We start from the raw sequence: 26,345 nt of genomic DNA on the forward strand, positions 1-26,345 counted from the left end.
TTTGGAATTCACAGTGACCGGGCATAGGAGAGGTCAGATGGAAATCACGCCGATCAGTATGAGCAGCGCTTGGCTTGAGGTCAGTCCCTCTGTGTGGACTTGAGATGACTCAGTGCTGAGGACGCACTGTGCCCACTGTTACGCCGTCCACACTGGCGCCGACGCTGCAGTCCACGCTAGTCTCTGAACGCGCACCAACCACCTCACCGCCTACCGCCTCGGCTCGTGTTCCTCATTCAGCCAATGGGAGGCTGACTGGGAGCACGGTCCCTGCTGCGGTCCTCTCTACCATCGGCCCGGCCGATGCCCGCTGGGGAGCAGGCGTATCATAATGTCGCTCACCTGTTTCTGACCTGGTGCGAGTTCCCGTGTGTGGGTCGATTCAGGAGCAGCAGGCTGGCGTCTCAAGGTCTCTGACTTCAGGCTATCGCTGTACACCAGAAACCATTTCATTTCTAGAATTCTTTGTTGAAAGCAGAAATGCACGCTGGCGGCACGTAGGGAACATTCTCATTGGCTGTTGTTCTCTGTGGAGAAGGAGAGAGGGGAGAGCAAGCTCAGAGACAAGTTGTTTTGAATGTGGCTCTACAGGAACTGGCCCGCTCTCAGCCTGGGTGTCCCCCAGAGGAAACCCATTCCGGTGGCTCCCCTGGCCCGCGCGCCCCTGCGGCCCAGCTGGGCTTATGGGGGAAGGCGCCAGGGTCGGGGGCTGGTCTTCTGTTCCCCTCCTTGTCCTCTGGCTTCGGCCTTGGAGACAGGGTCTCGAGCATTATTTGGCTGGATCACCACCCAGGAGTTTGGGAACTGGCTCTGAGGGCTCTTGGAAGGGAGAAGGCAGGTGTGCTCGGGGTGGGGTCCAGGCCGAGAACGTGCTGTATCCAGCAGCCAGGAGAGAGGCCAGTTGATTTTCAGTAACGTAGTGTTCACTCCGATTAGCGGAAGACCATTGTAGAAGCAGTGGCGTTGGAGCTGGGCAGATCTGGTGAGGAATCCTGGCTTTTCCACTTGGGGGCCGCTTGACCTCAGTCTGACTGTGTCAGGCATCTGAGCAAAGGTGCCAGCGGGGCGGGTGCCCAGGCGGGCGGGGAGGAGGCGGTGCAGGAGGTGGTAGCCCCTAAAGAGGGGACAAAGCAAAGATGCTCACGTGCAGGTTCTAAGCAGTGAGCCAGAGATCTGCACCAGGAAGACCCTGCTTTCCTGGAGATCGTTCCCAGAGCCCTCTCTGTCCCTGAAATAGTCTTTGAATACCAGAGGCACCACAGATCCGGGATGTTGTCAGATTGCTTCTCTGGGATCTTTGGCAAATTAACTCACCTCGCTGTGTCTCCATCTGTAACGAGGCAGCAATAACCCCCGGCACCTCTCTTCCCCTTTGTACCTCCCCCAATGTTCACAGCCACGTCATAATAAAGGGGTCCAGAATGCACTCCGGTGCCCAGGGCACGCCGGTGCCCAGGGCACGCTGCGGTCACCTGGCGGACACATGTTCAATCCTGAACCAAACCAGTCAGTTTCAGCTACCTTAAGATGTGCTCCTTGGGCCAGGCACTGGATTCAGCCATGCCCATCCCGCAGTCACCTGCCGAGACCCCGGGCTCAGCGAGCTCAGTGGGCCACTGGCGGAGGCTCCACACACGGGAGCCAAGTCTGTCATCAGAGTTGTCAGCAGGATGACTCCTACCCTTCTGGCTGTGGCGCGGAGGACCCCAGGAGGACGCTGGCCAGGCCGAGGGCAGAGGGACACAGGACACTGGTAGCTCTTCCCAGCTGTGAACTCAGCTCACTGGAACGGTGATAGGTGTGTTTCCCATTACACAGATGGTCACAGATCTACGACGATTCGCTATTCCGCATCAGGGACCCTGCACTTCTCTGGAACCTGAAAAATGAAGAATTGCCTCTTTTGCAATGGAATCGAAGCTTTGAAAAATATCAACGTAAAGTTCTCTTGAGAAATTTGAATCTTTTAATTCATACTAGCATATTAAGACTAAAAGTCTCCTTATTAGAATCATGCAGATGACTAAGGAAAAAAAAAAGGCATTGGAATGTTTTCTTAATTGACAGACTTGATTGACAGAACAGTCCCCGAAGTCCCATAATTGAGCAAACAGCTTGTCACCGTACAAATAATTAAAATACCATTTGAAAAATGTGCGTAGCGACGAGCGCTAACTTAGCTGCTGTTCACAGCTACTTGTCTGAGCACAGGTTTTCGAGCGATAGGAGCCCTTTTGTTCAAGCTCGGGGGCTGCTTGCGGCTCCGGCTCCATAAAGCCAGCCACATTTAAGAGCCATCTCAGCGGGCCGCGAGCTCCGCCCGTGGGCCGCGGTTCAGTCCATGCAGGGTGGCGGGAGCACTGGTGGGGAGAGGGCAGGAGCACCGTCTCTCACCCTCAGCCGAGAGCCGGCAGCCAACTGTGCCCCTCTTGTTTTAGTTCTTGTATCTGTGTTTTCCTTGCCATGTTCCTTCAAACATGGTAAGCGGCATGAGTTTAGTGGTTATTTTTTTCTTTTAAGCAGCAGATGGAAGCCACAGCTCTCCCGTTTTGCTGCCTCATCCTCCCGGCAGGGGCACACATCAATCTGTTGTCACCAAGAGCTTCAGTCCACATTCGGATCTCATTTCCCTCCAAACTGTTGGGCTGGAACATAAACATTTCCCTAGTCAGTGAGGGGCCCGTAGCCTCGTCGTCTCCTTGATGAGGACATCTTCAAATCGGGCGTCTGTCAGGCCGGACAGACTCTAGGACCAAACATCACATTGGAAAACCTCTAGGTCACTGGTTCTGAAGCACCGCTGCGGCGTCCGTGGATGGCTGTCGGAATGGGAAGGGACCTGGGCGAGTCATGCATGTTCCAGAGGCCCAGCGAGGAGGCCTCACATCGTGAGGTCTTTCCGGGGACTTGGGTCTCACAGTCTGGCCATGGCTGCATCCTCAAGTTTTTGGTCCGTGAGGTGCAGCATGTTCTTGTGTCAAGATAAGAAGCGCTTTGCCCAACGTAACGCACCCGCAGTTGCTATGGGTTTGAAACCTGGGTTTCTCAGATTCTAACCACTGTGCCATCTCCACTCTGCCCCCCACGCGTAGCTCAGCCGTGGACCGACCAGGTGCCACGGGTTCTCCTCTCCATCTCCTTCCACACAGCAGTCACCTATTCCCGGGACTCATTCTGCCTGAAGGGCTGTGTCCCAGGATCGCCAAATCTGCATCTCCAGAATTTCAGGGAGCTGGGGTTGACTGTCTAGACGGAAGGCCCAGAGAGCAGGGGCCAGGCTGCCTGCTGTTTTATCAATGCCTGCCACAGAGTGAATAACCGCCGGCCTCTCCCAGGGTGGAGAGGCCTTACTCTCCAGGTGGCTTACTCCAGACTGCAGGGCCAGATCCGCACACAGAAGGGGGCGTGCTGTGCGGCGGTGTCTTCCCTCACGCCTCCCCGGCATTGGGCACCACTGAACTGTGGGGGCTGCTGCTTGGATGAGCGCACACAGGGTGGGAAGGCAGGAGGCTGCGTGGGAGAGCTTCAGGTGGGTGGGGGGGGCAGGAAGCCCTGGGCCCCCAGATCATTAGCACTGAGAAGTAGGTGCTCATTGAAATAAAAGGTTAGGATGGGGCCTTGCATGTCCTGGGGTGCTGCTAGAGAGATGTGAGGGGCTAGGGTGTGCCTGTTGTGGGGGCGCTCAGCCTCTTCCATTCAGCCTAAGGCATCTATTAAGGATTTCGTGTGGCACTGAGACATTCTTTTAAAGACCATGGCCCTGGGAGGCAGAGCTAATACCACTGGGATGGAGATGATGTCATAACAGGGTTTTAATCCAGGGAACAGCTAATTATTAATCTGCTTTCTGTGAACTATCTAAGGAAAATGAGCTTGATTCCCACCTGCCGCTCCTTCACCCTCACTCCCTTCCGCTACCCCACCCGGAACATCTAGAACAGTTGGGGCACTGGCTGGGGATCCTGTGCAGGCAGAGAGGCCGTCTCCCTTGCCCGGGTGTCAGCCTGGTGGGTTCTTCAGGGGGAGAATTGGCATGTTTTCTTGTTTTTTTTGGCACTTGTTCATAGGTCTGGAAGAATCACGGTTATTTGAAATCGTATGTTCGGAGAGGTAGATACAGGGAACTGACGAGTTTGGACTTGTGGTAATGGGCCTGGCCTGCAGCCCCAGATGGGAAGAGAAGAAAGGCAGAGAGAGAGAGAGAGAGAGAGAGAGAGAGAGAGAGAGAGAGAGAGAGAAAGAGGGAGGGAAGAAGGGAGGGAGAGAGGGGGTGTGTGTGTGTGTGTGTGCGTGCGCGCGTGTGCGTGTTAGCATCCTCCTAGGCCAGGAGGGATTTCACCTGCTCATCAGCTAGGAATAGAAATGTATCGGGTAAAAGAGAGCGATTAGCTAGTCGGCAGGCAAGTGAATGAGGGAATGCAGCCCCACATGAATAATGCAGGCGGCGTATGAATGGGGATGCAGCGAGAATTCATTGATAAATTTAATGCCATATGGTAAATGACCACCCAAGAGACAGAACTCAGGAGAGACCCAGTTGACTAAGTCATCGATTCAGGGCTAATGCATTTTTAATGGCTACCCAGATGCATTTTCTAATTGGCGATTACATCACTGTGTGTTCCAGAATAAAGCATGAATCATCCTCCAGCGATGAAGAGCACGCGGCCGCCAAGCCGTCCAGTGCAGGCCACCTCCCTCTTTTGTCTAACGTCGGCTACAAAAAGACTCTGCGGCTCACATCGGAGCAGCTGGTGAGCCTCTTGTCTCTGAGCCCGCGCACAGGCCTGTGTGTGAAGGTCCAGACTTCTGCTCACTTCTGGGCTCCCACTCCTCCTTCCTGGATGCGCCTGCTACCCTCCAAGAGCTTCACACCCCTCGTTTCAGCACCCCACATTTCCCCCAGACTTCAGCACCTGTCTGGGCGGGCCCTTCAGTGTGACTTCCCTTTCCCAGTTCCCTGTTTCTGACCCAGCAGAAGGCAGCCCTACTGAGCATACTCACCCCCGTTATCAGTGACCCATAGACTTTTAAAGATCTCTCAGTGTTTTACATTTTTTTTTAGACGTTTGTTAAATCAAGAAAGCAGGACAGGATTGAGAGAATTTTGGTGTAAGACCTGTTTTAAGTAGGCACCTATTTCTTTCTTTCTTTTTTTTTTTTTTGGTGGTACTGGGGGTGGAACCCAGAGGTTTTCTACCTCCGGGCTATACTCCCAGACCTATTTTGTATTTTATTTGGAAACAGGGTCTCACTAAGTTGCTGAGAGCCTCACTAAGTAGCTGAGGCTGGCTTCGAACCCATGCGATCCTCCTGTCTCAGCCTCCCAAGCGCAGGAATTACAAGCGTGTGCCACCACGCCTGGCTCAAGTAGGCTCCTATTTCAAACCATGTCCAAGGGAGCAAACCTACCCACTTTTTCACTCTTCTCTGTGCAAAGTGTTTTGCATTATAAGTTGGTGGGGAGCAGGTGTAGCTGTGATGGTGTTTAATGGGAGGAGATAGGAAACAGGGCTCGACTCCCACTTCAGCCCCACATGGGGCCACGCAGCCTTCGAGTGACCATTGCGCAGGTCCCCGCGGCATCCCTGGGGACCCCTGGAGTCAGCCTGTGGGTCTGTGGTTGGCTGGCCTGCCCCCGAGCATCCCGGCACAGGGACTCAGAACTGCAGGGTAATTTTGCTTTCAGATGTGGTGTGACTTCCTTGGGTCTAGACTATACTCTTAATGGACATAAGGTTTTCCCCATTTGTGTTAGTATGATAATCATTAAAAACATGATTATTTAGGGAAACAGCTGGCTTCAGTTTGTGTCCCCACATCAAGACCCTTCCCATTTTGTCCCGGGGTGGCATGTTCTTGCTGAAATTGAGACTTGCTTTGCCAAGCCTTGTAGCCTAATAGCTCATATTCTGTTTTCAGAATATATTCTTCTGAAAACACAGGGTCAAGTTAGTACTGTCCTTGGAGGCAGCATGCTTTGCAGACAGTGGGCCAGCTGCTTTACTCGAGGGCCACACAGAGCTGAGATGTGCACTGCTTCCCCAACCCCAGAAACAATGACCACCTGAAGTGGGCAAGAGAATTCCACAATGGCCCAGGCGATGATTTCCCATGAAAGCCTAAACTTCCTTCTCATGGGCCAGAAGCTAACTCTCTCCCAAACCGGGCCTTCCCCCCAGTGGACAAACCATTTATGTTTTTCAGAAAAGCTTGAAGTTGAAGAACGGCCCCAATGATGTGGTGTTCAGCGTCACCACGCAGTATCAAGGCACCTGCCGCTGCGAAGGCACCATCTACCTGTGGAACTGGGATGATAAGGTCGTCATTTCTGACATCGACGGGACCATCACCAGGTAGGTCCTATCTGGCCCGAGACCCTGGTCAGCAGCGGGGCTTCGTGCTGTTCCTTGGGTAGGGTCGTGGGACTCACACGGCCCATGGCGTGGCGGGTCCTTGGCTTCAGTGGCTCTCTAGGGCCCGGTGGTTATTCTGACTTGGAGTATCATCTCCCTGACTTGGTTGCTGACGTGTGTTTCTGGAGAGCATCCTTCGGGACCGGCTAGTACCTCTTCACTTTGATTTAGCAAGCCCAGTCCTTGGCACATAGTCAGAGTGACGGTGGGACTTGCCAAATCCCTCCCTGAACCTTCTCATCCATGAATTGAGTCTTAAGCTTTGTTTCCAGAAAGCCTTGGGTCTCCTTTGTATTTTTTATGACGCATGAATGGTGGATTGAATTCAAGTGGGATTTATTTTTGCTTCTCTCTTGCAATTCTCTTCTTATTTTATTTTTCTCATCTTATCTTTATTTAGATCAGATACTCTTGGCCATATCTTGCCCACGCTCGGGAAGGATTGGACCCACCAGGGCATCGCTAAGCTGTACCATAAAGTGAGCCAGTAAGTACAGAGTGCTTGTGCCCCATCTCCATGCGCGGCTGGTGTGTGCGCCCTGAACCCTTCCTGCCAGGCACGGGGACACCTAAACCAAGATGGGGTAGCGGGGTGCAGCGATGGTGGTGAACGCCGAGTGCACAGTGAATTCTGGAAATTCCAAACTTGAATTCAGTACCAAGAGCAAGAAAGGACGAATAGGAGATTCAGAGTTTGCTAGGAGGAGGGAGGAGGAGATGGCAGCGTTAGCGGTAGGCCTGAGGTTGGGCTCACACCAGGGAATGCAGAGAGAACCGCACCAAGCATCAATAAGCCTCTCTGTGCCCAGCAGTCTCCTCCAAGACAGAACAGTGCAGACGCCAAGCCGGTTTTAGCTGTGGTCCCCGGCAGGGGACACACCTTGTTCACCTGGTCTGAGTTGCTCCAGTGAACCCGCTAAACATAGAACAGCGCTCGCCGCAGGGGCCCACCTCTGGAGATTAGTTTCCAAACTGCTGTGGTGTGGTGCACACGTGCATTACTTCACATAATCTAACAGGAATTCTGGCACGCCTGCAGTATCATTTCTGTGTTTAGACGAGGGAAATTAACTCAGAGGGTTAGAATGATTGGTCAAGACATTGGGCAAATCATTGTCTAATGGATGGCGCTCGTGCAAACCCTGGCCAGCCTGGCTTCAAGGCTGCAGCTTCTGGGGCCAGAGCCCTTCGGGGGATTCTCCACCTTCCACACTGGCTTGCTGGGTCCCAGCCTCTGCCCGCGTTGTTAAATGTGCTGGAACTTTCTGTGAACGAGAATCCACCTGAGTGAAACTGCGGCCAAGGTGTTGTGTTCTTACTCGGTCAGAACTGGAGATGCTTCTGTCTGAATCAGGATGAGGAAGGGGTGGGGTGATTACAGGCCCAGTGGGGCTCAGCGTGGGCCCGAGGCCTGGCATTCCCAGCCTGGTGTGCTGCTCTCTTCTGGCCCACATCGGTGGTCCTGAGGCGTGAGGATTGGGTGTCCAGCATGTAGTGTGTGTGTGTGTGTGTGTGTGTGTGTGTGTGTGTGTGTGTGCGCGCGCGCGTGCGTGCACCCGAGTGTATACAGTGCTGCCGTAAAGCAGATTCCCAGAAGCGGAGCTTCCTGGTCAAGGGCTGAGCACGTTGGGGGTGGATTGGTGCTGCGGTTGCCCTCTTCAGAGGCCCTCCCAGTCCGCGCTCGTCGACGGGGCGTGCACAGCCCCCCGCCCACGGCCGCTCCAGGGCTGACGCTTGTGTAGAAGGATGAATCTCCTGAGCTGCCTCATCTTGTGTGATAGGGTTCGATGTGAGAATTGCTTCTATTTTTAACTTAAGAAAAGAAACCTCCATGGGTCAGGATATTGAGTGGTTCACAGCCAGTTTTTTTTTTTCTCATGCTTTTGGAGCATGAATCTATTTCTGTCCTTACCATAATATTAAAACACACACACAGACACACTCACACACAGACACACACACACACACTCACACACAGACACACACACTCACTTATACACACACACAGACACACACACTCAACACACAGACACACACACTCACTCACACACACAGACACACACACACTCACTCATACACACACAGACACAGACACAACACACTCACACACAGACACACACACTCACTCATACACACACTCACACAGACACACACTCACACACACACTCACACACAGACACACACTCATACACTCACACTCACACACAGGCTCACTCACTCACTCACTCACTCACTCACTCACTCACTCACATATTCCCCCCGTCTTTTTTGTCTTGATTAGTCTCTTTTGGATCTCCCTGGAGGAGATACCTTGCAAGATAAAGTTGCGTGGCTTTCCTAAGAATGCGGGGTCATTCTTTTCTGCGATCGGTTTAGGCTGAATGAAATCTGCTGGGTAGGTCTGTGAGTCCTAACTAGCAGATCCCACAGAGTACCTCTTACCGCCTCAGTTGGGTGGAGAGGTTGGAGTGTCACGTGGCGCAGAGGTTGTGGACTCTGTCCTCAGCACCTGTAGGATGAAGCGTCCGTTCTTTGGGGTGGCTTTGGAAGCCAGCAGCTCCCCTGCTTTGTGGTGGCTCCTTATTTTCTGCCACTTCTTGGGCCTTTGTGCCCTGATCTAGCCGACTCTACCTCCCGACTCTGCCCAGCCTTTGCTCACCTGACAGCCTCTGGTCCGCATGCTTTTACTTCTTTTTTTTTTTTTAACCTCTTAACATTTTTCAGCCTTTAATGTCCATCTCAAATGCCACAGACCTCACGAAGTGCTTCTAGACCAGAAGCCGTGGACCTGGCCAGCTGTTACCTCCCTATCTTCCCTTCTCTTTACTGATATCTGACAGCCCCCATCCTGAAAGACCAAGCCGGGCATCATTTAAGGCCTGTGGAGTTGACCATTGGCTAAAGTGAGCTCCTGGATTGATGGTCTCACCAGCCAATCCTCTGGCAGGTCATGGACAGCCAGGAGAGGAGGCGGGACCAAGAATTATCAAGGGCTGGCAGTAGCACACTAATGACTTCAGACTATTCTTTTTTTTTTTTTTTTTTTTTTTTTTTTTGGTACTGAGGATCGAACCCAGAGCCATTCTACCTTTGAGCTATATCCTCAGTCCATTTTATTTCTTATTTGGAAACAGGGTTTGGATGGGATACTATTTGCTGAGGCTGTCCTCAAACCTGCAATTCTCCTGTCTCATCTTCCCAAATATCGGGATTATAGGCATGTGCCACCATGTCCACCTAAGTCTAGACTATTCTTTTGAGATTGAACTGTGATTACATGGAGAAATAGAGAACTGCTTTACTTGCTAGGGCCCCAGGCAAAAAAGGTGACATTTAATTTAGGATTCGGGGCTCATTATTTTTCTCTTGCTCTTGATTTTGGGTGCTATTTAAGTTTTATTCACTGCACCGTTTTTCCTAATGAAGAAGTCAGCATTGTAGTTAGCCGCTTGCCTGGAAATTACACAACTTAATTTATTTTGCAAAGTTTAATTACTTGCTTAAAAATGGCCAGCCCATGAGAAATTATCTGTAAGGCTGTCATTTTGCTCATAAAGAAGATATAAAACTTGCTTGGTTATTGTTCTGAAAGAACAATTGCAAATACAAATAGAAGGTGAATGAAGCCGCTTCATCTTCAGATAGGTTCAATCAGTAGAAGAAACAGAAGGGATGACTGTTTCTTAAAATATCTAGGTCACTGAGCTAATGGGTCTTTGGGAGCCTAAGTTTGAACAATGAGTGCTCTAATTTTCTTCCATATTTGCTTTATGTTTTTATGTTCATGAGACCCAGAATCAGTGTCTGTGACTCAGTGAGAGTGAATACTTACTGTGTTTCCCTGGATAAATGAGTTTAATTGTGGCCTGAGGATCATGCTGTCTCAAGCCGGTGGTATCCAAAGTGGGAGACAGTCACTGGCGGACTCTGTAGGTGTCCTTTTGGACTTGTTTTAATCTTCTGTTCACAGCAATTATTTCTTTGACCTCAGGTCTTCGTTTATTGGGATTATTACTCTCTGTCACTAAGAGATGGGACGATGATGTGAGGAGAAGGTCTAACTGGGAGTGAGAGAGGCTGGATTCCAAGGTGACAGCCGAGACCTCACCGCGGCCCGTGGACCAAATGCGTGCCCTGCTCTGAGCTTTGACTTCATCTCTAAAATGAGAAAGTGAGGCCAGACGATCTCATAGGCCATTGGCATCCCACAGGTGCTCTGCTGCTTCCTGAGCTGTTTTGCTGACGTGCACGAGTGTGTGTGTGTGTGTGTGTGTGTGTGTGTGTGTGTGTGTGCACGTGCGCGTGTGTGCACATATGCAAGCACTACAGCCAAGCATTGCTTTTCCAAGCCAAGCCGCAGTCAGAACCCTGAGGTACCTGCCAGTCTGATTCTACGCCTGTCAGGTGCTGAGGACTCTTCTGGCTGGGCTCGGGCTTGCACACCTGCCATGCGCTGAGGTCTGGTTCAGCCGGGCTCGGGCCTGCGTACCTGCCCTGCACAGGAGACCTCTTTAGTGCAGCAAGGATGCTCAGTATCCTCTCCCTTTGACGAGCTTGTGTAGGAGGAAACATTCAGAGCCCCCTGTAAAGAGGCAGCGAGGGGAGATGGTTTCCGTAGGGCACAGTGAAGGAGAAGGGAATTCCCACTGCCTGGCAGGGGCCCAGAAGGCTTTAGTGAGAAGGGGCTTTTGAGCTGAGTCTTCACAGATGAGCAGGGTTTTGAGGAAAAGTTCTGAGCTCCTAACAGGAGAGGCCAGCAGAGGAGGCTGTGTGTGAAACGCACCTGGCAAGGAGGGTAAAAATGAAACAGAAACTAGGGAGAACCAGACCACAGAGGAGGAGCCCGGAGGCCAGGATGGGACCGAGGCTGGGCCTGATGCAGTTTTCTTTGTGTTTTTTTTTTTTTATTCTTCTTTGCCATACTGGGGATGGGACCCAGGGACGTTCTACCTCTGAGCTACACCCCCAGCCCCGTTTTTTATTCTTTATTTTGAAACAGGGTCTCACTGAGTTACAAAGGGCCTCACTAAGTAGCTGAGATTGTCCACGAACTGCGATCTTCCTGTCTCAGCCTCCCGAATGCTGGGATGACACGCGTGCACCACCACGCCCGGCGCTGATGCAGGTTCCTTTGTGAAGGTGGCAGGTGATCGCCCTTCCTGCTAGGACTGCCCCCGAGGCACAGAATCCCTTTTCTCTTCAACAGTGGTCCTCAACTGCGGTTGACTTTCCCCCCTGCTCCAGCAGGGGGCCCAGATAACTGTGTCTGGTGACACTTTTGATCATCATGACTGGATGTGCTAGTGGGCAGAGGCCCGGGGTGCTTCTGAATGCCCACAGTGTGCATTACTGTAGGGATGGAAACCTTTACCTGGTTCAGGATGTCAGTGTTGAGAAACTCCAGTGTGGAAGCTTCCCTTAGAAGCTGCTGTCAGTGGTCCTCATTGAAAACTGTTTAAGTGTCTCCGGTTCAGTCTTTGAGGCTGGATCTAGAGATTGGGATAGAGTCGCCGAGGACGGTGGAGGGACCAGGACGACTCTCCTGTGCGTCCTGTGCCCTTTACAAAGCCCCTCCCTGCCCCCTTCCCTAGTTGCTTGCCCTGCAGGCTCTCTGCTCCTGCTGGGAAGGGCCGGGCTGCCTGAGCCACAGGGCTGCCCTGCCCTGAATGGAGTTGAAGGAGCCCCGGGTTGTGCGGGGACTTGGGGTAGTTGGCCCGGGTGCGCATCCACGCCTGGTGAGGACTTTTGCAGCAAGGGGCGCCATCGAGACTCATGCCACCCGAATGTTGGGGCCTCTGCTCCATTTCACACAGCGATGGCGGAGGCTGGGAAGACTCTGGAAGGGCCGCTCCTGCTGCCGCCAACGAGGACCCCCCATTAGGGCCTCCTGGATCTGCTTTTGCATCTAAGTTTTTAGCAAGGGCCTTGGAAGCAGAAGCTGGCACAGCAGCCGCATGCTCAACTCTGGAATGTATTTGGAAATCTAGTTTTGAATAAAATTAGCATCTCGGACACCTGCAGGTGGTGGCTCTCGGGCTCTGATAGGAAGAGCTATACACAGAAGTGGTGGTTTTTTTTTTTTTTTTTTTAAAGATAGCATGAATTAGACTGCTACAACACAGAGACGTTTAATTCAAAAGCCGGCTCCATTTTCGGATGCATTTCTCTATTCCAAATGAGTGGCTACGTCCAGGTTCTTTTGTCTACAAACTTTCCTGTCCCGTGGCTTTTAAAGCGCAGGTTATTAAGCACTTTTGCGGCCAGATCCTTTGGTCATCATAAAATAGTCACGTAGGACAGTGAGTTGGTGAGGAAGCCGGGGCCTGGAGTCACTGGTAATGCAAAGATGTACTAAGTGGCCAGTACCCACAGGGTACTGGGGTTTTAGCAAGAACTGAGATGGTCCCTGTCCCCCTGGAAGCCCGAGCATGAGTGACACACACATTCAAACCAGGGGCCATTCTGTAGCAGTGGTAAGTGCTTATCAAGCTGAAGAAGGAGGGAGGGGTCTGCAGGTTGGGAGACGCTGTGCCCTTGGGCGCAGAAAAGACCTTGTGAGGGGCAGGAATGTGTTGCCAGGACGGAGGGCTCCACCACTGGTAGCAGAGGAGCTGCAGAGAAAGGCGGTCTTGCTGGCCTAGCCAGCCAGGGCAAGCAATTCAAGTATACTTGAGAGACACAGCGAGCCTCAGGCATCCGCTGAGCAGGAGTGGGTGGAGCTGTAACTTTTCTTAGGGTGTCTGCAGAGGCTTGATAGCAGCAGCCAGGTGATTCAGGGCCTTCATAGCTGTGGGGGTCCAGGGGTGTGGTGGCCTGGACGGGGCGGGCTGGGGTGAGTGGGGGTGAAGCGGGGAGCAGCTATGGATGTGCTGGGGTTGGGGGTAGGGTGAGGAAGAGGGGACTCTAAAGGGGACCTCGAGATTTTGGTCTCATACTTAGGTTAATGAGAGTGCTGTTTTAGACTTGGGAAGGGTCACTGGGGCGTGTTGGGTTTTGGACAGACCATGTTTGATATTTTACTCTGTATCTAGAAAGTGACTCAGTACTTACATTTTTTTTTTTTTTAATCCTGGCCTGGATCTTGAGAGACGGACAATTTGGGCTAGAAATATAAGTTTGGGAGGTATCAATGCATAGCTGGTGTTTAAAAATATTTTTAAATAAATTAGAAACCATCTGTTTCTGATTAAAAATTCTCATTATATTTTATTTCATCCATTATATTCAAAGTAATGGTCATTTATACTTGTAATCAGTAGACAGCTAGACAAACCTTACACTCTTGTCTTTACAGTGCGACCTAGACACCTGGTATGTATCTTCTACTTACAGCAGGATTCACGGCAGACACTAGACTTAGAAGAGTTAGAAACAGAGAAGGGGTAGGGAGTCTGCTGAAGCAACACTGTTGTGCTCAACAGAGGACTGTTCCAGCTCACTTCAGGAGCGCTTCCATTTATACAAAGCATAGGGGGAGGGCGCTGAGAAGACCCTTAAGGCTTTGGGACCGAGCAGGTGACGTGTGCGAGGGGGCAGTCATGGAGGGCGTTGACCCAGGAGAGTGTGGGGCCTGTGCTCTGCTGCAGGGGATGGGCTGAGCGCCTGGCGGAGGCCCCTGGGGTGCCTGGACTCTGCAAGAGCCGCCACAGGTGACCTCTACCCGGCCAGCAGGGAGGGAAGAACCCGCCAGGAGCAGAGTGAGCCAGTCGGGCCTCTGCACAGCTCAGAAAAACCGAGGGGAAGAGGGGCAGGGTCCAGGCTAGAGCGCCCAGGAGGGTTTTGTCCCCGGCTGTGGGTGGTGGTTTGGGCTTGGTTTGCTGAGGGCGGGGCCGAGAGAGGTGGCAGGGTATTGATGCGCTGATGGAGTCGTGGGGTCCACAGGGGGAGTTTGAGGGTGAGCGTAGGGGAGGCTCAGTGCTGAGTTCGTGGCTGCCTGGTGTAGTGGACGGGCTGCGCAGCTGCGGGCAGGGACGCAGCGTGAAGGCCACAGGCGCGGAAGGCCGGCTGGTTTGATGCCTCTGAACCTAGCAGTAACACCAGCGGGAAAATACCCCAGAGCCCTGTTCTCTTGAAGATTAAGCCAGGTGGGGCGTGTGAAGCGCTCCGTGGATCACAGAGGCAGGTACGGCACGTCGTGGGCTTATTTCTGGGTGGGCTAGTAAGGTTTAGCGCTGTAGGCCCTTCCTTTGGGGGCACCAGCGGCAGAGCCGTTCCTCAGGAAACAGAGGGCAGGGTTTGGGGCGCCACTAAACGCAAACATTTCGTCTCTTCCAGAAACGGATACAAGTTCCTCTACTGCTCCGCACGCGCCATCGGAATGGCGGACATGACACGGGGCTACCTGCACTGGGTCAACGAGAGGGGCACGGTGCTGCCGCAGGGCCCGCTGCTACTCAGCCCCAGCAGCCTCTTCTCCGCCCTGCACAGGTACCGCCCGCCCGCCCGCCCGCCCGCCCACTCTGCCTTCTCTCCCATGCTAGGATTTTGCAAGAATAAATAGGCTTCTCCCTCCTTTTTTGCATACTGGGGATTGGACCCAGGGGCATTCTAACTCCTAGCTACACAGCCAGACCCCTTTTAAAAAAAATAATTTTGAAATAAGGTCTTGTTCACTTGTGGAGGCTGGCTTCAAATCTGTAATCCTCCTGTCTCAGCCTCCCAAGTACTGGTACTATAGGAGTGTGCTGCCACGCCTGGCCAGGTAGGTTCTGCATCAGTCAGTTTCCACACTCCATAGAACGCAGTTCTCGCCGGTCTCTCCATTCCACACGTCGGCTAATTGTGGCTCCTGGGTACTTTGGGTGCAGTAGCCTGGTTCTGAGTGGTACTTCATGGTCTGCCACACCCACCCGGCTCTGCAGGTGCAATTCCATCTTGTTTCTAAATCTCAGTTATGCTGAACTGTCTTCACAGTACTCTACCCAGGGCCCTTGCACATGCTGTTGGCCCATTTGAGTAGTTTTCCCTCTCCCTCCCTCCTTGATGGCCTGGCTGGCTGCTGCAGTGCTAGGCGAGTCGGCCTGTGCCTCTGGGGTGTAGTGGCCCCTCTGTCCTCTGCCCTGGACACGGGGCCTTGGACCCTCATACTTAGTCCGTTCTCTCTCTCTCTCTCTCTCTCCCTCCTGCCCCTCTCTCTCTGCATTCTAGTAAACTTATTTTAATTCTCCTCTGAGAGCCCACTAGCTAGTTCCTGCTTCCTCCCCTGCCCTTCTTGGCCCTGTTCAAGGCAGCTAAGCCAATCCCGGCCTTAGAGGGGTGGGGAACGTCGCACTTCTTACAGTAAGAATCCCAGCACGGCCCCATTGGTCTCCCCAACTTCCTGCTGAGCTGATCAATAGCACTTGACTGTGCTATTGGTCCTTGTTAAAAGCCGAGAGTGAGTATCATGTACTTGGTCTTTAAGACTCAGTGAAGCTTGGTGTGGTGGCAGGCATCCGTAATCTGAACACTTGGGAAGATGAGAAAAGAGGATCGCAGGTTCAAGGCCGGCCTCGGCAACTTAGTGAGACGCTCAGCTACCTTGTGAGACCCTGTTTCAAAACAAATAATAAGCTGGGTGTGGTGGCCTGTAATCCCAGTACTTGGGGGGGGGGGTGCTGAGACAGGAGGATTGAACAATTGAAGGTTCACAGCCAGCCTCAGCAACTTAGCAAGGCCCTCGGCCACTTAGACCCTGTTTCAAAGCTAAAAATTAAAAAAAAAAAAGAAAGGCCTAGAGGTGTAGCACAGAGGTAGAATGCCCCTGGGTTCAATTCACAATCTGTGTCTGTCTGTCTGTCTGTCTGTCTGTCTGACACACACACACACACACACACACACACACACACACACACACACACATCCTGCCTCAATTCAAAAAGACCAGATTACCTGCTTGCTACCACTAACCATGTGAGCAATGGGAGATGCTAGAAGGGCTAGACTCTTGCATATTTAGCTGGGTTTTGTGTGAGCAGTACATTTTTTTTTTTTCTATTGTAAATGATCTCAAATTGAAACTTGCACATTCTAGGGAGAAAATTCGGCCAGCCTGTAGTGTATTTCCGGCCGCGAGCCTTACCACGACAGCATAGATCTCAACAGAAACCCGTCCGCTGTAGTGGAGCGGTGTCCCTGAGCCACTCTGACAGTAGCTCACTGGCGTAGCGTGTCTAGTCGCCTGGGAGGCACAGGTGCTCCCGTGGTGCGCAGCCGCCAGTCCGGGCCTGCGGGTGAGCCGGGGCCATTTCATAGTCAGCTATGGGGCAGGTTTTCTAGAATCGCTGGGCCAGTTTATCACGAGTGCAGGGGACCTGTGCTGGCCTGGCATGATTTACCTAGGCCCTGTCTCACTGCGCTGCCTGGGCTTAACCTGGATGAAGGGAAAAAAAAACAGGGGAATCCTGCATGCTGCTGGCTGCAAGGACCAGCTCCCAGCGGGCTGGGCAGAGGGGGCAGCTCAGCAGAGTCCTTGGACGGGAGAGGCGCTGCCTTCCAGAGGCTGTCTCCTCCGCTGCCAGGGAAGGTTGGCCCAGGTGGACTCAAGGGCCATCCCTTTCAGCTGTCAGGTCCAGGACTCCAGGAAACACTGAGAAAGAAGTTGGGAGGATCCGTTCCACATACCTATATATTTTTTTTTAATGTTCTTTCTTTATTTTATTTAAAAAATTTTTTATTGGTGCATTGTAGTCATACATCTTAATGGGGTCCGAGATGGTGGAGGCACACATGCGCACATCACCCGGTTAGCCCTTCCCCAATTTCCACCCCCCAATTCCTCCCTCCCCCTCCTTTTCATGTTTGGCTGAGATGCAGTGATTGACATTGATATGTTTGTTCATGTACATCCTGTGCATTAAGAAATATAAATATTTTGTTACTAGGGATTGAGCCCAGGGGGTATTCTACCTCTGAGCTATACTCCCAGCCCTTTTTATTTTTTATTTTGAAACAAGGTCTCACTAAGTCACTAGGCTGGCCCTGAACCTGTGATCCTCTTGTCTCAGCCTCCCAAGTCCTGGGATTATAGGCGTGCACCCCCATGCCCGGCCACATACCCACTGTTTTGTTCCGTGGGGTAGCCGCAGGGCTGAGTCATGTGACTGTGTGACCCGCCCTGTTCTGGGGTGGGGACCTCTACCCAGGTCCCTTTCAAGAGCCCTGTATCAGCACAGCTCACATTGTTAATAAGCAGCTCCGGGCTCGAGGGCGGGTGTCCGGGTGATGGGTTGCAATGATAATCAGGATCCCACAAAGTAACCTCGGTCAGTTCCCCAGAGACTCTGGTGTCTGGTCAGAGTTGAACTTGAGTTAGCCGGGCAGCAGCGGAGGCTGGCCTGTCTCTGGGGAAGAAGTCATTTCCCCATAAGTAGCTTTCTTTTCCCTGGGGCTTTTGAGTTGTATAAGACTTGGACTAAACAAACTTGCCTGCTAGAGTGAAATTCCCTCCAGGGCGAGGTGAGTGTTCTGTGATTATTGGCAAATTCGGATCATCAAAGAGACAGGACTCAGGGGGGCGCAGTGGCGCAGGCCTGCAGGCCCAGAGCCTGGGGGCTGAGGCAGGAGCGTCTCGGGCACAAGGCCAGCCTAGGAGCTTAGGGAGGCCTTGTTTCAAAATCAGAGCTATCCCAAGGGCTGCGGTGTAGCTCGGAGGTGGAATGCCCCTGGGCTCCATCCCCTAGTACCACAGGAAAATAAGAGAGAAAGCTAGGGTATGCCAAGGGGCAATGGAGACGCCCGTGACAGCGACCGCAGCAGTTCCATATGTCGCCTCTAAGGCGTCCTCACTACCCGGTAAAGAGTGGGCCGGACCATGGAGGTGTCGTCCTACTGTGCGCCGCCTATCCCTTACCCATGGATGTGAACGTCACATCTCGCAAAGCTACAGGCATGCAGTGTGTATGAGTGTGTGTGTGTGGGGGAGGCAGAGAGAGAATTTCCTTCCAAGGAATTGAATTTGGATGGCTTTCCCTATTGTATTGAAGGCTGAGACTTATGATCATATGCCTGCTCATATATGTGTGTGTGTGTGTGTGTGTGTGTGTGTGTGTATGTGTGTGTGTGTGTGTGTGTATATATATATATATATATATATATATATATATTTTTTTTTTTTTTTTTTTTTTTTTTTTTTTGCGGGTCTGGGGATGGAACCCAGGGGCATTTGACTCCGAGCTACACCCCCTGCCCTATTTTTTATTCTTTATTTTGAAACAGGTTCTCACTAAGTTGCAGAGGGCCTCACTAAGTAGCTGAGGCTGTCCGCGAACGGCGATCCTCCGGTCTCAGCCTCCCGAATGCTGGGATTACACGCTTGTACCCACCACGCCCGGCCTGCTCATGTGTTGACCTGTAAGGGTTCTGAGATTCAGGGCACAAGACCCTCCCTTGTAGGGATCCGTAGAATTCCAAGTACCCACAGAATTTGGTGCGGAGTTGGGACCAACCCCTGGTCCTTGCACACGTGACTGATGCCCCGTTATCCTTGTTGTTAACATCTTCATCGTATCATCTAAATTACATTCTTCCTCTGGGCGCAGTGGCGCACACCTGTAATCCAGTGCTTGAGAGGCTGAGACGGGAGGATTGCAGGTTTGATCGAGGCTAGCCTCAGCACCTTAAGAACACCCTGTTTCAAAATGAAAAGTAAATTGCATTTTTCAGGAAGTAAAAAAGATGATTTCTAAAATGTATGCAGGATATAAAGTGTTAATGAAACTGTGACAACAGGGCCTCTGCCACCCACAAGCCAGCTCCTCAAGTCCCCCGGCAGCTCTCATCTCCGCCGTCGCCTTGGTAGTAACCCCTGTCTTTGAGGTTTGTGTTAACCGTGTCTTGTCATACTAGTCTCCCCACATCTATTTGGAATCCTAAGCAATACATTTGTGTCCTGTAGTGACCTTTATAGAATCCTGTATTCCTCTGGGAGACAAAATTTTCATTGTCGAGACCCTTCCACGATGGCTGAGGGACTCTGCAGCCAGTTCACAGGTTTTCCTTCTGGGTAGAGTGTAGGTCGTGGCTCTATGCCAGTTTGTCGACCCAGGCTCCTGCCTGCGAGCCGTTTCCAGCCTCCTGGTCTTGAGCGTGTGCTCTGGGCCTCCTGCGCGGCGGGATCGCTGGCCTGCGCGCTGCACACGCTCCGCTTTCTAGCTCAGTCCAGAGTGTTTTCCAAAGTGGTGGAGCCAGTCTAGGCGCCCGCCCGCACTTTACAAGAGTTCCTTCCGTTTGCTTCTTTCTTGCTAACGTGGGGCCAGACTTTCCATCCTGCTGGTCTGGTGGGCATGAAAGGTCTCTTTTCAGTAGTTTATTGGCCTTTTGGGTTTCCTTTTCTATGAAGTGCCTGCTTAGGGATTTCCCCCAATTTCTTTTGATTTGCAAGAGAGTGTTATATATGCTGTGTATATAGCCTTTGTTATGAGCCCCGCAAATCTCTTTTTCTAGTTTATGGCTTTTGACGAACATAAATTCTTAGTTTTATAGAGTTACACATATCGTGTCTTCTGTGGTTACGCTGTTTGTGTGTTAACAAAGTCTTCCCTGACTGGTGATTCTCCAGGATTTTATATGAAGATGTTGCCTTTCCTCTTGAGGTCGATAATCTACTCGGATCTCATTGATAGAGTGAAGCGGGGGCCTGAATTAATTTTGTGTTTTTCTCCTGTGGATATTCCTTCGTCCCAGTGCCGTTCACTGAAAACACACCTCATTTTTCCTACTGCTTCGAGATGTCTGCCTGGCCATACACCAGGTGTCCGTGAATGTGTGGTTGTTTCTGGGCCCTGTGCTTTGCTCCATTGGGAAAAGACAGGGCACAGACCAAGACCACAGCGTCTCAACCCTCGGAGCTCTGCAGACTCCTCCCCTGGGCTCAGTAGGTGTGTCCGAGTGATACCCACGCTTCACTGGAGAGTCGGCTTCCATAAAAGCACAGAAAACTCGACTTGGTGGGACTTGCAATGACTCTGTAGGTCAACTTAGGGAGAATTAATCATTTTAATATAATATTAAATGTTTCAGTTCAAGAATGTGATCTGTTTCTTCATTTACTTAGGTCTTCTCTGATATTTTCCATTAAAATTTTGTAATTTTAGCCAAAAAGGTCTGTCACATTTTTTGAGTATATTTCTTCTAGACATCGGATATTTCAAATTTCTGCTTAAAATATTGGTTGCACAATTACACTTTCTACCGTTTCTGATGCATAAAAAATGTATTGGTATTTTATACATCGATTCTCCTTTGAACTCATTAGTCCTACCAAATTCTTATCAATTCTGAAAATTTATCTACAGACTTAAAAAAATGTGAGTAGTTGTAGTTTGTGAATAAGAACAGTTGTCTCCCCCCAATCTCTTCTAATCCTTACAACATTTATTTATTTTTCTAACATTTTTGCTCTAGATAGGAACGGACATACAACACTGAACTGAGATGGTGACAGAGACACCATGATTTCACTATTAGTGGGATTTCTGAGTATTCTCTTCTGTTTCTGGTTGAAGAGTTTCTATCCCAGCTAGGTGCAGGGTGCACGCCTGTAACCCCAGTACGTGGGAGGTTGAGACTGGAAAATCTCAGGTTTGCAGCCAGCCTCAACAATTTAACAAGGCTCTCTGCAATGTAGTGAGATCCTTTCTTAAAAAAAAAAAAAAAAATTGGCTGGAGCCGGGTGTGGTGGTGCACGCTTGTAATCCCAGCATTCGGGAGGCTGAGACCTGAAGATCGCGGGTTGCGGACAGCCTCAGCTACTTATTGAGGCCCTCCGTAACTTAGTGGGACCCTGTTTCAAAATAAAGAATAAAAAATAGGGCAGGGGGTATAGCTCAGAGGTAGAATGGCCCTGTGTTCAATCTCTAGTAACACACACACACATGCGTGCACACACACACACACACACACACACACAGTTTTCATCCCGATTAGATACTGAATTATTATCAATTGCTCTTTTTGTGATCTTTTTTCTAATCATGTGTGATATCGATCAGTTTTAAATATTCAAATACTCTTACACGTGCGGAATGACCCTAGCTTTATTTATATATTGCAGCACTTTGTAGACTCGGGTATATTTAAAGCGGGATCGCACTTTGCTCGTGCTTCTCCTTAGGTTTTATTTTCAAGGTCATTCCTGCCATATAAAATGTGTTTGGAGAGGACCCTCTGTGTTAGGCTGTGGAATTGTCTGCTTTGCAGATGGCCGGCACGGTCTTTGGTGAAAAGATTGGGCCTTGGTGTTCTCCCTGGGGTGCCTGGACCACCCGGTGACTGTGTCCAGAGCTCTTCTGGGCAGCCTGGCTGGCGTCTCAGCTTCTCCAGAGGAAATCTTCACGTTAGTGAGTCATATCCTCCTGCCAACCAGTGACACTTTACTTGTTCCTTTAACAGAGAAGTGATCGAAAAGAAGCCAGAAAAGTTTAAAGTCCAGTGCTTGACAGACATCAAAAACCTGTTCTTCCCAAATACGGAGCCCTTTTATGCTGCTTTTGGGAACCGGCCAGCCGTAAGTACTGAGCTCTTGGTCCAGACAAGCCCTGCAAATTGCTCTTCTGACAGTAGACAGTACACACCTGAACTTCACGCAGAGCCGGCCCTGCATCCTGTAAAGGTAGCTCGGTAAATTCCGCATCTTGAGACAGGTTGAGAGTTGAGTCGTGTGTGACCTCTGTGACCTCTCGCTTTTGTTTGAAGGTTGGCTGGTGTGTTTGCACTTGAGATGTGGGACTAGACACTAGAACTTTCATGTCATTTTTTAAATTTAGTAAAACAAGGACACTTAATAGCGTTAGATCCTTTCTACCAGAAGAAAACCACAAAGCCAGTCCTGTCCACAGTGGTGAATTCAACATCTCAATTTGGAGAGCATAGCACGGTATCACAGGGTGAAGGAGAGGCTCTGAGATCTTGTGTGTAGGGCCCAAATTTAGTGGAAAGTTCAGAAGTCTGGAGAATATAGTTGGGTACTAAATGCTCAATAAAAAAATCCCCACTTTTTTGCCGGGTGCGCTGGCGCACGCTTGTAATCCCCGCACTTGGGAGGCCGAGACAGGAGGATCGCATTGGTTCGAGACCCTGTTTCCAAATAAAAAAATATGAAATAGGTCTGGGAGTGTAGCGTAGAGGTAGAAGGGTTTCCAGGAACCCCAGTACCACCAAAAAAAAAAAAAAAAAAAAAAAAATTCCCACTTTTTAAACATCAAGACAGATTTTCAGGAAACGGGAAAGTGGTTCAGAGAGCAACCCCAAGGGGTGTCGGGATTGCAGCTGTGGGAGGTTCCTAGTAGATGGGGAGACTGAGGCCCAGGGAGGAAGGCCAGTCGAATGATTTCCCACCTCGTGGAGGCGCAGGTCTGATTAGTGAACACTGGATACGCATTAAACAGGGGAGATCACGGTCTTGTTTCTACAGTGGACTCAGTTTTTGGGCCAGCACTTTAAACTGCCTTTCCCACTTACAGGACGTGTATTCCTACAAGCAAGTGGGGGTGTCTCTGAACCGGATCTTCACCGTCAACCCTAAAGGAGAGCTGGTGCAGGAACACGCCAAGACCAACATCTCCTCGTGAGTGCCGGGCGCGGGTTCCGATGTGGTCACTGGATCGGGGCCGCCCGCCCGCGACGTGCTTTACAGCCTGCAGTAGACACCTCAGTCTTTGGCTGCCTACGTTTTAATCCCTAATTACTTTGAAATATATTGTTAGCTCTTGGTATTTTGTCCAAAACTTGACTTTTAGACAATCGGAATTAGATTCCACTGTGGGTCTGAAATTTAAACTAGAACTTAGGTCCTGCTCCAGAAAGGAATCAGGTGAATGCGAAAGCCTCTCCTCAGCCAAGTTAGGTGTGGAAGCCCAGAAGGTGAATTAGAATGTGACACTTTGAAAGGCGTGAAGCTTCCCTTAAAGGCAAGGAGCCACACACCTCTGCACACACACACCGCTGCTTCTTGGTCTGTGTGATTGTGAAGAATTCCCCTCATTTTTGGGGGTCAAAGCTCAATTTCTCCAAGTCAGTGGCCTAACCTGGGTTACTGTTTTTTGTTTGTTTGTTTTGCTTTTTGGTGGTGCTGGGAATGCAACCCAGGGCCCTGGCATGCTAGTGGAACACTGAGCCACATCCCCAGCCCCTGCGTGGTTGTTTTTAATGGGGCATCCTGGTAATGTGACATAGCTGTTTACTGTTGTGTGCTGCTTGAGTTCCCGGCCTCTCAGAGTGGAGAGATTCCTAGTGTTGGTTCCCTGGGCACCGGCAGATGCCACCTTCCTGCCTTGCTCACTGCAGAGGATGCACAGCAGGTGTCTGTTGACCGGACCTGCAAAATAGCCTCTGGCCTGAGTGAACCCAGAGGTCTGGCAGAGCATCTTTTCTGGAGGGGTTGGACCGGGACGGTTTGGCTCCAGCAGAGTCTCATTGGCCTCCACCAGGCATCTGCATTTAGATGGATTTGTGATCTAAGTTCCTGCCGGGGCAGGTGCTCATGGTCACAGTAATCCTTACTCTAGCTGCACTGTAATCCAGCCGAAAGAGAGCAGTTCCAAGCCAGAGGGGAGCCTGGGGCTGGCTCTCAAGCCTCTGTTCCCTCCGGCAGGATGGGGGGAGGGAGGAAGGAGCAGGACCCTCTCCAGTGGCTTTCTATGTAGGGCTTCTCTGCCGGGTGTGGTGGCGCACGCTTGTAATCCCAGGACTTGGGAAGCTGAGACAGGAGGGAGGATCCAGGTTCGTTGACAGACTTAGCTAACTCAGCTACTTAGGCCCTTTGCAACTCAGTGAGACCCTGTTTTAAAATAAAGAATAAAAAATTGGGATGGTGGTGTAGCACAGGGTAGACAGCCCCTGGGTTTCATCCACAGCACCAAAAAAAAAAAAAAAAAAAAAAAAAGCGCTTCCTTGCAGTGGCACCTGGCTGTGCAGGGCAGTGCAGATCTCAGGGTGAGGGGCGTGGACAGGGAGCCCAGCTTCCTCGAGGCCTGGCCTAGAGCCCCCGGGTTGCTCCGTGTGCCCGCTGAGACTTGCCGTGGATTGCTTTAGCCTCGTGCTTTGCCTGTGCCTGGACTCTGCATGGAGTAGCCTTCGCCTCTTGGCAGAGGGCTGTCCCAACACTTGGCCTGGGCAGGGCGAGGCTGTTGCCTTGAGAGGGCTCTCCATCTCCGGACACAGTGTTCTCTGGCATTGAACTTGGCACACCTGTTTCTAAGCCAAACACGCGTCTGTCTCTGGGAACCTGGATGGCCATCTGAGATGGCTTCAGATGGAGGGGCCCTGGGACTGACAGCTCAGCGCCTTCTCCTCCCGGTGCGTTGGTGAGCCCCAGGGTGCGCCATGTGCCCGCCTGCCGCGGGAGCCCTCAGCGTAGAGGGCCCAGGTTGCCTGGTGGAGCAGCCTACCCCAGAGCCCGGGAGGTTCTGGTGCCCGCCCTAGCTGCCATGAACAGCTCCCTGCAGGGACAGGCCCTCCCAGAGCCACAACCCTCAGACAATTAGGCCTCAGAGCCAGGAGGTATTGAGAAAATTTGTTTGTTTTAACCCCCAGGAAAAACATAATTCTTAGTTTAATATTAAGAGAAATTTTTCCCTTTTGTGCAAGCACGTGGTTTCTCATGAATCCTTTGGAGGCCCCTTATTAAACACACGCACGGGCCCTTATTTAATAAGTTTTTTTATGCCTCAGAACACGCTAATTCCTGGAGTTTGGGTTTCGAAAGCCTCTTTAAGTTTTTAGCAAATTGGGACTGGAGAGGGGCCCGGGACCATCCGGGAGGAGTCGGGCTGTTTGGAGAGGCCTGGGCATGTCTGAATTTTCAGAGAGAGGTTCCTGGAGGTCTGAAAAGGCAGATTGAATATAGCAACTTCCTTTTTGTAGCGCAGGCCAAAGAAATGAGCACGCAGCATTTTGGTGTGCATTTGGAAACCCTGTTCTAGTCCAGCTCCACACACCACGAAGAGCCCGAGATTCAGAGAGGGCAGGATGCTTGCCCAAGGTTACACAACAAGGCAGAGGTGGACTCACACCTCTGAGGTGCATGCCAGCCAGGGCTTTCTTCCACCTAAGACATGCTAACGATTTGTTGAATAAATATCGGGTACCCTGAACACATTATTTTATTGTGCATACGTCCTTCGATTTAATGATGTAATTCTGACCATTATCCTGTGGCACTCCCCTGACAATGGAGGAGGTTGTGGCTTAGAGCAACTAATCCTTTTTTTTAAGACCACATAAGTAGAAAGCAGCAGACAGGTGACGAAATCCGCGTCCCTTTTCCCGGACCCTGTTTTTCACCGTCACACAACGGAGCCATCTCTGTTTTGTCCTTCTGAGATGAGCTGTGTATGAGCCCCATACACGGCCTCCAGGGCTGGCAGGCAGCCTCCCTGGCCTGCCCATTCCCCCGCTGTCCTTGGTGTCTGCTGTGTGCCCCCGGGGCCTTCTCTGACGCCTCTGTGACCTCCTCCTCACCTGTCACTTCCAGCCCGCTCTGTCGGGGCATCGATTCTGGCCACTCTACCCCCCACCCGGCTGGCGGTGCCCGGTGGCGCTGACCTTGTCCATTTTCCTCGCAGGTACGTGCGGCTGTGTGAAGTGGTTGACCACGTCTTCCCATTGCTGAAAAGAAGCCATTCTTCTGACTTTCCCTGCTCGGATACTTTTAGCAACTTCACCTTTTGGAGAGAGCCACTGCCACCTTTCGAAAACCAGGACGTCCACTCTGCCTCAGCATAGCACGGTCCTCTTGCAGCAACGCGGGAGCCTGGGTGTCACCCATTAAAGGATAGATTGTGGGGACCCTGGAGCCAGCGGCGGGGGCCTGATGTGCGCTCGGTTTTGCTTAGAAAGAATCGAGAAGCCTTTCTCCCTGCCCGCCCTGCCCGGGGTGACATTTCTAAGTGCAATATGGAGGGTGTACCCACAGTGTGCAGAGCGCACGTCTGTGGTGGCTCAAGGCCCATG

General features: G+C 51.4%; 1 protein-coding gene across 3 annotated transcripts in view; it reads left to right on the top strand.

The window, feature by feature from the left end:
- Positions 1-26,117, top strand: part of LPIN1 (lipin 1) — a gene marked incomplete at both ends in the record, with an annotated part of 114,890 nt that extends 88,773 nt beyond the window's left edge. For all 3 annotated transcript variants that reach the window (XM_080711471.1, XM_080711472.1, XM_080711470.1), the window contains 7 exons: positions 4,628-4,754; positions 6,208-6,356; positions 6,817-6,903; positions 14,691-14,843; positions 21,786-21,900; positions 22,856-22,959; positions 25,958-26,117. In XM_080711471.1, coding sequence (XP_080567597.1) covers positions 4,628-4,754; positions 6,208-6,356; positions 6,817-6,903; positions 14,691-14,843; positions 21,786-21,900; positions 22,856-22,959; positions 25,958-26,117 — 895 coding nt within the window. The remainder of the gene's footprint in view (positions 1-4,627; positions 4,755-6,207; positions 6,357-6,816; positions 6,904-14,690; positions 14,844-21,785; positions 21,901-22,855; positions 22,960-25,957) is intronic.
- Positions 26,118-26,345: the final 228 nt, after the last annotated feature.

This window comes from Muscardinus avellanarius, assembly GCF_963383645.1.
Source record: "Muscardinus avellanarius genome assembly, chromosome: 15".
In the NCBI taxonomy this organism is placed as follows: Eukaryota; Metazoa; Chordata; class Mammalia; order Rodentia; family Gliridae; genus Muscardinus; species Muscardinus avellanarius.